This window comes from Rattus norvegicus, chromosome 9, assembly GCF_021556685.1.
Source record: "Rattus norvegicus strain SHRSP/BbbUtx chromosome 9, alternate assembly SHRSP_T2T, whole genome shotgun sequence".
Taxonomy (NCBI): domain Eukaryota; kingdom Metazoa; phylum Chordata; class Mammalia; order Rodentia; family Muridae; genus Rattus; species Rattus norvegicus.
In genome coordinates, this window is record NC_141542.1 from 42,317,386 (window position 1) to 42,329,845 (window position 12,460).

Genomic DNA, 12,460 nt, shown 5'->3' on the forward strand with positions numbered 1-12,460 from the left:
GTAAGGTGCTGTGGTTGTGTAATTAGAAGAAATACAAAAAAAGATTTTAGACGACAGGCTTGCATCTAGCCTGTTGCAATCACTAGTTGTCAGCATTTCTTAAGTACTTAGGTTAATGTAATGTGTCTTTGAATAGTAGCTATATAGCAAATGTCATTGAGTCTTATGTTGATGAGTATAGTAAAAAATATTTGGGAATGGAGTTTAGAACTGAATGGTCTATTTATTTTCGTGTGTGTGTGTGTGTGTGAGTGTGTGTGTGTGTGTGTGTGTGTGTGTGTACATAAAACTTTAAAAATTAACTATTATTATAGGCTGTATAATGTATGCAGTGTCAAGGTTCCAATCACCCCAGATGATGAAGATACCAAGACACCAGGTATCTGAAGCTTATGGAATGGAGGCTATAAATTATGGGGAGTGGACTCAGCTGCCTTTGCCCAGCTCTGTTTCACAGATCCAGTGGCAAAGCCTCTGGCAGACATCATCATTCCCATGACCATCATCCTAAGAGAAGTGGGCACAGTGCTCACCCCCTCCTATCCCACGTCTGTGCCAGTCATCCAGCTGCCGTGGCTTCCAATTCTTGAATCATGTGTGAAAGTTGGTCCTGTCCACCCATCTCCAGGGTCCATTTTGGTCCGTTAGGCCCATCTAGGTGGGCACAGGGCCCTTTCAATAAATTTGGTTCTCTTGAGGCTGGCCAGCTGGGATGTCAGGGCCTTCAAGTCTTCCCCAGCTGTTGCACACGATTAGTTATTTCAGACAGATCTGGGACACACAGACAGGAGTGATAACAGTGCTCTATCTGTGGCATCTGCCTGGGAACTCCTGTTCTTCAGATGTCCTGCACAAGGCCCAGACTGGGAACTTCTGCACACACTCATTCAGTCTGTTTATTTTCAATGTTGAAAATTAATTGTTGAAATGTATCTGAAGATTAATAGAAAGTTTGACTATTTGTGCAAAGAATATTAAATGAATTATATATATATAATTAGTCTCCAAATTAGTCATCAGATATCAGGGGTATATTCTAGAGATTTGTTGTATGTAATTTGAGAAAGTTACAAAAAACAATTTTGCTAGTTTTTGTACTGACTTATACTGTATTAACTTGCTTAGTGTGAAGTTGTAACTTATCACTTTGATGGAGTCTGAATGATTTGTTTTAAAACCATAACTGTGCACATGTAGCTGGAGGAAGAAGGAGGATTCCGAGGCGATTGAGAGCTCGCTGAGGGCTGCTCACCGACGCTCACGTTCCAGTCATTACTCTGAAGGGATAGCAGTCTGAACCTGAAAACTGTGAATGAGATGTTGAGTAGCTCAATTAAAACATTTAATGCCATCCCTTTCAGGCGTATGGCATGTCGGCATTACCTTTAAACCTGATAAAAGGCACTAGGAGCACTGCCTACGAACGCCTGGAGAACACTGAGGACATCGAGGAGGTGGAGCAGCACATCCAGACGATTCGATCAAAGGTAGGCTTCTGCCTCGCCCTGGCAGCGTGACATCACTTTGCTTCTGTGGTCCTCCGTGGTGCTCCTCTGCCATCAGCAAGCCTGGAGCCCTTTACATTGTTTAAATTCTGGGCAACAAATACTTTGAGAATTATGTTAATTTTTTATTTTCTAAGAATGCATAGGACACTGGCAGTTTGAGACTTTCTGTGGGTATTTTTACAGCTAAAAATAACCCTCTGCTTGCTTATGACCAAGACTTCTGCTGTTTTCAGTCACCCTCAATTTATGTGTAATGTGTTTCATTGCCTGTGTTAGAGTCAAATTTTGGGTATATTTTGAGCAGTTTAAGGTTACCTTTAATCACGTGTGAGGTAAATGTATTTCTAAAAACATGATAAAATTTTTTCTTCTCATGTCTTCAAATAAGACAGACACAAATTTTTTTGTTTGTTTGTTTGTTTGTTTAACAAGCAGAAGGACTTTTAACATCAGGTAGGCACACTCTGCTGGCTGAGTAACTCCTGTGTTTTCTTTTCATCTGTGTATCTGGGCTGGGGGGGTGGGGGGGTTGGCACATGCTGTAGCACACGTGTAGAAGGAAAAGACAGCTTATGGGAGTCAGGTATCCTGTTTGACCATGTGAGTTTTGGGGACTGACATCAAGTCATCAGGCTTGACAGCAAGTGCCCTTACTCACTGAACCAAGCACTTCACAGACCTGGAGCAGTTCTTGATTCAGAGTGGAAGACTCCTTGTTTCCTGGGTGGGTCAACACAGAGAAAAGGGCTTTCTCCCGTATCCTTCTTCATTAAGTCCAAGGACCCCAGCCATGGAGTGGTTCGAGGGTAGTCTGATTTTCCTCAGGTAATTCTGGAGTAGTCCTCGTAGACACTCCCCAAAGTGTGTCTCATCAAGGCTAAGCACACTTTCCTAGTGCAGTAAATTCACGATGAAATTATTCATCAAGAGTCTAGCCTTGATAAACAGATGCCCGAAGAGATCACTGTAACCCATGACATTCTACCCCCGTGTCTTACTGAAAACTGCAGCCAGTCCATCTTGAAAAGTCGCTGACATTTTGACAGTCCCGTGTGGAAATCTTGGAGAAGGGGGTAGAGTCTCTTCACCATGACATCCTGTAAAGTAATAAAGTTAGCAGTTACACCATACAGTGGTGTAGAGCAAGCGTTCCCATTATAAAAAGGAAGAACATGGAGACAAGCACCAAACCTGAAGTTCCATGTTTGGCATCTAGGGCTCCTGGTGGCATCATCTACGACAAGAGCTTGGGATGGCTCTGCTTTTCCGGCTCTGACACTGGTGGAACATGTGGGCTCCTTTGGTTCGGTTTTACTCAGTGTCTACAGTTTTCCCCAACAGATGTCTCGAGTTTCTGGCACCTTGTGTATCCTGAGGTTTCCATTCCAATTTAGGCTTTCCCCTCACAGCTTCATGAACAGCCTGCTCAGAAGCTCTTTGCAGAGACATCAGCCCTGCCACATGTCACCTGGGCTCTGGGACTTTCTGAACCAGGCTGTACGCCTCATAACCTATTCACTGATGCATCGTAAATATTCTCAGAACCACCATAATACAATATCTCCTTTTGATGCCAGCTCAAGAGATGGCACAGGCCCCTGAAACACGTATACAGTGGCTCTGTGTAGTTTTGTGACAACCTAAAAAAAATCACTTTCTTTGGTGGCCATTGCTAAGGCCCCAGGGAACTGTCCTTTTAAGTATTCTCTTTCCAGGTGGATTTGAAAGATTACTTCCTGAAAATCTCAGCAGGTTGAGGCTTGCCTTCCAGCCCCTTTTCTCCCACTCAGTGAGAGTCCAGGTCTTCTCTGCAGCGGTTCCAGTCTCAGAAAACCTCCATCTTGCTCACAGCTTGGAGCTCCGTGTGCTCCTCCGCTCCCCAAACTCTTCAACGTTCCCACCTTTCTGTTCCATATGCTCAGCATATAGCGCCTAGGCTTGAGCAGTAGCCTTGCCACAGCTTGAAGGATATGCTGCCTGCTGGGACATGAGTGGGCCCTGCCAGGTTCCTGTCAGAGTCACTGCTTTCTCTGAAGCCCCTGGAACCCTGCGCTGCTGTCTAACACTGTGGCCTTCTGAACTCCATCTTCAGTGGCCCATCAAGATAAGCTATGAAAAAGGTGGTTGGTTTCAGGAGGCCTGGTGCCACCATGAAGACACATTTATAACTGTGAGAGGCTCCTCTGAGAGGTTTTCCGGCTATTATCTTCATTTTGTTCTTTCAAATTGAGGCTACAGTGGCATGTGCTGGAGAGATTGTGTGGTTTGTACTGTAATAGGAACAGTGTGGACATATTCCTGTCCTTAGTGGTTTTGCATTTTTCAAATAGTAAATATTTGTTCTTTTGCTAAAAGCAGGTGCATTCTTCATCCTCTCCGGGTTTGTTTTATGGGATGCTTTTATGAGCCATTGTGCTCACATGTCTTTACCACGTATTAGGAATACCGCAGAAGCAGACCTCAGGCAGGTCCATTTCAACACAGACCTCGCCAGGCTGTCTGTTAAATGGTAGCATCTGTTGTTTGCAATGTGCATTCGCCTGTGAGCGTCCAGCCTTACAGAGGCTGCTGAATCTGCTAAATCTATGAGTAGTCTGTTAAGACTTTAATGATTTGAAAGGAGAAAAGGAAAATCTTGATTTTGTTCTGTTATTTGTAGAGCAAAGATGGCCGACCTTTGTCCGCGAGGGATAGACGTACCTTAAAGCAATGTGAAGAAAGATTAAGAACACTTAGGAAAAGAGAACGGCACTTAGAATTCATTGAAAACAGCTGGTGGACAAAATTCTGTGGTGCCCTGCGCCCCCTGAAGGTAAATGGAGTTTTATAAAATGGTTCTGTCAAATCTTTTGCAAGCCCTTCTGTAGCCCCTCTAGGAGAGGTGAGTTTCCCAGGGCGGCATTGAGCCACGGCACTCAAAGGCGTGGGCTTTGGAGCTGAAATGAGCGCGGCTGAGTCCCAGCTCGTGACTGGTAGTTTGAGCAAGGCATTTCACCATCAGAGACCCACTCACTCCTTCCTGTACAGTGTGGCCTTAGGACATGCAAAGGAAGGGAAAGTAACCAAAGACACTCAGAACATACCCGCAGGTCTGTGCTCCTGCTGTATGTACATGGGAGACCGTGGTCGTATATCAGGACTCAGAAACCCTGCCCCCAAGTGGCCGCTTGGCTTGTGAGATGAGAGTCTAGAAAAACATACCGCTTTGTTTATAAACCGGAAACCAATACTTTCTCCACTTTACAGCCTGTTGTTTGCCAGCCTTCTAGGCTTGCTGTGTTGGCACTTGAATTTGGTACCAGAATTTCAGTACCAAGGTCTGTGATGGCAACTCCGACTGAAAAGTAATGGACAGCATTCGCTACAGAACCAGCTTTACCTGTCCTGCATCTGGGGAGCTTTCGGATGTCAGCCGTCAGTAGACAGTGATATTCAGGCTGTAATTGAGGCTGCACATTGCATAGGTTGACTGGAAGGGGTTAGTCAGGTAGCAAACAGGTTGGACTAAGCCTCAAGATAAATGGTTCAGATTGTGTCAGGTGACATATGCCTCCAACCCTGTATTTGGCAGGCTGGAACTACAGGCTTGTGAGTTCAAGGCCAGCCTGAGCCACATGGTGACACTGTCTCAAACACAAAGTAGAATGACGCTTCAGAGAATGCCATAAAAGATGGATTGGACTGGTCCAGTCTTGTTGTTACTCTATCTACTACATTAGCATATTTTGACATTTAAAAGATAAGAGTATATTGTCCATTAGATCAGTTAATTTTTCTAAGTGGTGAGCTTTATAAGCATCTCTCAGAATGAACTGTCTGGTCCTTTTCCCCAAGGTGACTGATTGCATCATACCAAATATCTTAACTTTACTGCTAAATTCTTGTCATATCTAATGAATACTTATAAGAATGCAATCCTTCATCAGCTGCTTTTGTTTACGCATGTGTTATTTCCCTGAACATATGCTTAAAAGAATTTGTAAATCAATTTGGTTAAGTGTACAGATTGATTTTGCCAAATACAACTATGTGGATATGTAGAACATCCACAAACGTCTCTAAATGCACTTTGTCCCCTGCTCCCAGTAGCCCAGATCATACTTTGGTTTAAGCTTTCAAGAATTTCATGAAATAGAAACATACCTACTTTGCCACAGCACAGTGTTACGTGTTTTTTTTAAGATATTTTTATTTATATTTGCCTGTTTCATATGAACGTATGCCCACAGTTGTAGAGGTGCTCCTAGAGACCAGAGGAGGCTCTTGGATCTACTGGAGTGGGGATTACCGGTGCTGTGAGCCACCTTTCCAGCCCCCAGCAGGGTTTTTATATCCCTCCATGTTGCTTCATTTTGTGTGCCTTATTCTGCCTTACGGCTAAGTAGTATTCTAATGTTTGTAAATCACAATTTGCATACTGTGGTTATTTCCATTTTGAGACTAAGTCTTTGTGCAAGTAGGAGCTTTCCTTAATTTTTTTTCTTAATTTCGTGCATTAGAGATGTTTGGTCTAATGTTTAGTGCCCAGCTTTGTGAGAAGCTGCCCAAGGCTTTTCTTTTTTTTTCTTTTACAATGCTTACACTGGTTTTATTCATTTAATAGTGAGATATCAGTTGTTCCATGTCCCTGCCCCTCTTACATAGTATTTCTGAGAACTGCTCTACTAAGCGATGGTAACTGCTCACATTTTGTTTCGTCCCATTTATCTGCTGGGTTATGATAGTATTTTATATGGCTGCTGTTTGTAGGTCTTCTACAAACTGCACATATAAATCTTTTGATCATCATCCAAATCAGAGTTTTCTCCTTAAATAGGTGTTTGAATGATATATTGTATTATGGCAGGAAACGTCTTAGTACATATTACAGTGTCTAATCATCAACTGGGATTTTTCTAATACATTAGCTAAGCATTCTGTATCAAGAGCTTTGTCAAATATATTCATTGGTAATATCACATTGCAATTTGTACTTTTTTATTTCAACATTATTATTCAAACAAATGCTGCTTATATTTTTGTGAAGTCCAATTTATTTATTTCCTATTCGTGCTATGTTTCTAGAAATCTTTGTCTTTCCTAAGGTAGTTGTCTCCTATATTCTCAGGAATTTTGCTTTAACCTCACGTTCAGGATTGTGGTCTGTGTTGAGTTAATTTTGTGACTTAAGTTTATTTTTATCTTGGTATCCATCTGCTCCAGCATGGTTTGTCCTTCCTCCTGGAACTTGGACAGCTCCCTGGCTGTTGTGGAATACCTGCCCAGTGTTTCCCAGCTTAGCCCCTCGGCCCACGGACCTGTGTGCCCCTGTGCTGAAGCTTCATTGCATGAGCGCTGCAGTCAGTCATGAAGTCAGGCAGAAGTCCTTTCAACTTTCTCGCCCTTGTTCAGAGTTATCTTCATTGTGACAGATCATTGCCATCTAGGGTTCAGAATCAGTTCATAATTCTGTTAAACACCTGTTGAAATGTCTACTAGGGTTAGTCTGGATATACAAGGTCTATAAGTAATTTGGGGGGAACTCATGTTTTAATATTATTGAGTTTTCTAGTTTGGGAACTGTTTATCTAATCTTATATTTCTGTCAGTGTTTGTTATAGTCACTATACTAGCTTAGAAACATCTTGAAAATTGCTTCCACATCCTTTTATATTCTGATGAAAATTATATTACGGATTTCAATTTTCAATGTTTTTTACTCATCTGTAAAATGTAAGAATTTACCTTCTTCTTACAACCTGGCAATTCTTATAGCTTTATTGTTGATTACTTAGAAAATTTTTCTTCTTGGTTGTATTAGCTACTAAAAACCAGCTTTCCTTATCGCCTTCTACTGTGAGGACTGTGGTTTGGACAAGTGTCCCCCGTAGATTATTATTAAAGGCTTAGTGTCCGACCCTGGGACTTCTGGGAGATTAGGATACCTTTCAAAATGAGAAGCAGTCTTGCCATCAGGAGTGTGCCTCATGGGGGAGCTTAGGACCCAGCAGTGTGGACTCCCTACCTGCTATGAGGTGAGCCGCTTACTTCATTGCACGCCTGTGATACATTGTCTTGCCTACTCCAAAGCACAAGGCCAGCTGACCATGAACCAAGAGTCTGAGTAAAACTAAGTCAAAGTAAGCCATTCTGTCTTAAGGGCTGATCACTCCAAGTATTGTGTTATGATGATCGACAATAGACTGAAGTAGTGGTGACCAAAGGATTGCCAGTCATTAGCTTTTCCCTGTTTCAAGTTTCCTGCCCGAGACCTCTTTACAGTTGACTTGACATTTATTCCTATTTGTTATATAAATGCATCGTTCCGTAGTAATCGGAATTCTTACCAATATTCTGATCGTTACCTAGAAGAAATATAGGCTTGCCTGAAGGAAATCCCTGAGGGATAGACTGATTTTTAAATAATTTAATATAAATGCAAGGAAAGAGACACTTCCTTTTTTCTTTAAGTGAGATGTGAAATCATTAATTATCCCTTTGGTGTTTCATCTATAGTTGATGTAATTCAGAAGTAGAAAACTGCCTTTTGCTTAGTGTTTCTTAAACATTAAGCATCAACGTTAGCCTTGATGAAGGCTGTATAGGTTGAGTCACCCATCTGTAACACTCACTGTATGCTGAAATTCACCTAAAAGTTTCCGATGTTTTATTTATTTCTGTGTTTTGTTTTGTTTGTTTTGAGATCAGTGCTCACTATATAGTCCTGGCTAGCATTGACCTCACTATGTAGACCAGTCTGTCCTTGAACTTATAGGAATCCACATGCTACGTCCTCCTGAGTTTTGCGATCATGAGCCACCATGCTCAAGTTATATTCTGTCTTAAACTCTGGTGCCAGTATTGCCTATTGCTCTGTTCTGTAATCCCTGTTCGTTTTAATCATTACACACACACACACACACACACACACACACACACACACACTCACACACACACACACATTCAGAGACATTTTCTGTTCTCCCCTTCCCTCCCCTCCCCTCCTGCCAAACATCGCCTTTTGTCCCATGAAGAAGCCTGTTGATCTTGTGATTTTGCATACCCACCCTCTCCCCGGATGTGTGAACCCCATTTAAAGTGTGATGACCCGGAGCACAGGCCACAGTCAGTTAGCGCTGGGTTCCGTCCTTGCTCTGCTTCCTATGAGCTATGCGGCAGCTTGTTCCTTCCTCGTCCTCAACCTGTTTCCTTCTCTTTAGAATGGCGTCACACACTTAGTTTGCTATGAGAATTAAATGAAGTGATTTATGCTGTGCCCCATTGTTTCTGATGCTTCTGTTTGTAGATATAAGCTTTTCAACTGCTGAAATACAGCAGTGAACCAGACGACTGCTATGTTGAGACAAATTAAAAAAGTAAGCACTTATTTCCAATAAGTTAGAGGCTCCTTTAGCCAGAATCGATATATAGTAAACAACAGTTTTCTAACTTTCCATTGTTTATCAATACTTGGAAAAACACTTTTCTAGAGGAGCAGGGACCACTCTTAAAGCTCTAACAAATTCACTGGCCTGAGTAGCCTTGCTCCCTTTGTTTAAAAATTATTTGAGGTTTCTTGGTATTTCTGTACAGTATTGCTGGTGACCTCACACATTTTAATGCTCACTTGTGCCTGCTTTCTGTGCTATAAAGCTCACCATCTTAAGTGTGTGTCCAGCCATTAAGCAATCCATCGTTCTGCACAGTGTCACCTCTACTCGTTCCCCATCTTACCAAACAAAACCACCTGCCCATTAATATAGTTCCATTTCTTCATGACTGCTATTCTATTTCTTCTTTCTCTTAGACTTTACCTATTCAAATACATAAAGCTAAAAGTATAAGAAATGTGTTATATATACAACTGTCCATCAATAAGACATCATTAATGCTTACTATATCAGTAATATCAACAAATGTGAATAGACCCAACTCACTATTGGGATAATTTTTAAATTTTTACCACAACACACGATCCAACTGTATGTTATTTATAAGAGACACACTTAAATCAGCAGCTCAGGATGACTGAAAATAAGGAGGTCCTCAGAGACAAACAAGCAGAAACCTTGGGAAAATACAAAGTCATCCTGATGTTTGACAAAGTCAGATTCAATAAAAAATATTGAATGCCAGAAAACAAGAAATGTTTTTCAGTGGGTAAGATGATGCTTTTGGTGGCATCCTTCCTGGGACTGCAAATATCTTCTTACCTTAAGTAGCAAAAGTGACTTTAGAGGTGTAATTGAAATTATAAACCTCAAAATACAGAGATGGTGTGGGATTGGGGGCGTGGTCTCAGTATAACAACCTCAACCTTAGAAGCAGAACATTTGTGACAAGACACAGGAACAAATTATACAGTAGCAGAGAGGCCAGCACATGTAGGGGTGACTTGCTGTGGTGTCATAGTTAGAGGAGTGACTGAGGTGTCAAAGAGACGATGGCCGAGTCAGCCCTCTTACCTCAGAGGAGGAGGGTGGTGTGTTTCCCTGCCATAGTCTCCAGAGAGGGCTGTGGCTCTGCTGACAGCTGGCTTTGGGCCTTTGAGATCTTTAAGGCATGAGGCCGAGAAGAGCCATTCTGTCTAGATGCTCCACCTATAGCAGCTAACAGGGGAAAGGAAGGAAAGTGGGTATTGGTTTTTTTTTCAGAAGATTAGAAAAAAAATGTACTATGGCTGACATAGGAAATAAACACATTTTTAATCTGAAAAGTTCTAGTTTATAATGAAAATGGAGCAGTTATGAATATTTGTTGTAGAAAGCAATCTACTGTGTTTTACAAAGCAAAAGTCATGGAAGATTGCAAGAATCAGACTGAAACACGGTAAGAGGTAGTTAAGGAGTAGCTACCGTGTGCAAGGTAAGATATTTCATGTAAACACCATGGAATAGAATGTGGAGGAGGGGCTGGAGAGCTGGTTTATGATTCAAGCACTGGCTACTCTTCCAGCAACCACATGACAGTTCATAGTCAACTTAACTGTGACTGGAGAAGCCCAGGAAAGCTGATGTCTGCTTCTGGCCCTCTCCGGTACTTCATGCACATGATGCATAGGTATAATATAATGTATATCTTAGAACTTTACATCTGAAGGATAGGGAATATGCTTTTTGTCCAAGTACATGTGGAAAACAATGTATCATATGTTAATTGAGTCATTAAAAAGAGTAACAAAGCATTCTATAAAATAGAATTACTCTGAATAAAATTTATTGAAACTGGAAATTCAAACGAAATCAATAAACTAGGCCCTCTTACATGAAAAGGTTGTAACTGTCAACCACCAACTGTCCACCTAGTGGACAGCAGAAATAAAACCCACTACAGAATTTCTAGATGCCAATGATGTAGGCGGGGTACCTCCAGTCCAGATGCTGCAGATCTAGAATGCTTTAGCACTCTGTGGAACTCAGACAGTCTCAGACTTTGTAGGCTTTCCATTTTTCTATCTTTGGATTAAGGATGCACAGTGGTAGTTTTTACAACTGTGTCAAAGCCTAGAAGACTCTAAAATCAGAAACACTTCTGGCCCTACATATTTGATAAGGAATACTCAAGTCTGGAGGAGAAACGTATCTACAGGACCGAGTCCTTCTGGCCACTACAGGAGGGCAGGTAGCACTTCCGTTCATTCTGATTCTTGAGCTCATAATGTTTCCTGAGGTTGTAGGGCTGATGCTTCATGTCTTTGTCTACTAGAAGATACATGTAACTTGCTGATCTGAGAAATCTATAGCCCAGAACACACCCATCAGTAAAAATGGAAGTGAAAAGGGATTTAACTCCACAACCAAATCTCCAGCTACAAAAAGCTAACAAAATAACACACTTAAGGGAATGAAGATGAGTGCGAGGTGATGATGATCCAGGGAAGAGACAGATGGGCTCCTCTCCAGAGTACTCAATCTATAGTAGACCCCCTGGCTGCTTCTGTGGAGAGGAAGCAGGACCACGCAGGCAGCTGCCTGTTTCTAGGACTGTGCCTAGGAGAGCAAATGATAGTGGAAAATGGCTTCTCCTTCAGACAGCAAGGAGCAGTGCTCAGAACACTGCTGAGAGGAGCCACTGCCTAAGTGAGGACCATTTAGCTATAGAATGATGGTATTCACAGTGTACACAGTGGCAGTGATGACGATAGCTCATTGAACAAAATATCAGTCTCTGAGACGGCTCAGTGGTTAAGAGCACTGATTACTCTTCCAGAGGTCCTGAGTTCAATTCCCAGTAACGAAATGGTGACTCACAACCATCTGTAATGGGTTCCTGTGTGTCTTAAGAGAGACGACAGCTACAGTGTATTCATATAAATAAAATAAATCTTTAAAAAATATATATCATTTATGACTCTATTAATGTGAGTAAATAAGTTGAATAAGACAAAGCTCTTTAAACAAAGAATTTTAGAAAAACCCAGCAGTTAGAAAGCAGCATTTAGCAGGTAACACATACCTGTTCTGGGGAGAGACAATAATAGCTACTTGAAATTAAAGGCAAAAATTTGCTGAGAATTAAATTTTACCTATTCTCAAATATACCACAAAATGTATTAGTTATAGAAGGGGAAATGACACTTTTACAGTGGAGAAACTTCATTAATTGTAGGATAAATAGACCTTATTGTGCCTCCTGATATGATACATTCACCAGACTCTCTCTGTCATTTCGGCCAAAATAACAACAACAACAACAACAACAACAACAACAACAACAACAATAATAATAATAATAATAATAAATATGCTTATGAGAAATAGACCATTTAACTTAAAGGGCATTCTATAAAATAATTGCTCTGATCTCAAAATGTTGAGGTTATGTGTGTGTGTGTGTGTGTGTGTGTGTGTGTTGGGGGGGTGATAATTAGGATTTGATCCAAACTGAAGATTACTAAAATCACATGAGCACTGTGTGATCCTGGGTTACATTTAGACTAGAAAAGATTGCTTTTCTGTAATTGACATGAACAA

At 41.3% G+C, this 12,460-nt stretch overlaps 1 protein-coding gene across 1 annotated transcript in view; it reads left to right on the top strand.

Annotated features, from left to right (window-relative positions):
• The window catches only part of Lmbrd1 (LMBR1 domain containing 1), a 76,311-nt gene that overhangs the window by 42,731 nt on the left and 21,120 nt on the right, over nucleotides 1-12,460 (top strand). The window contains 2 exon segments of the mRNA NM_139189.2: nucleotides 1,362-1,487; nucleotides 4,168-4,320. Coding sequence (NP_631928.2) covers nucleotides 1,362-1,487; nucleotides 4,168-4,320 — 279 coding nt within the window.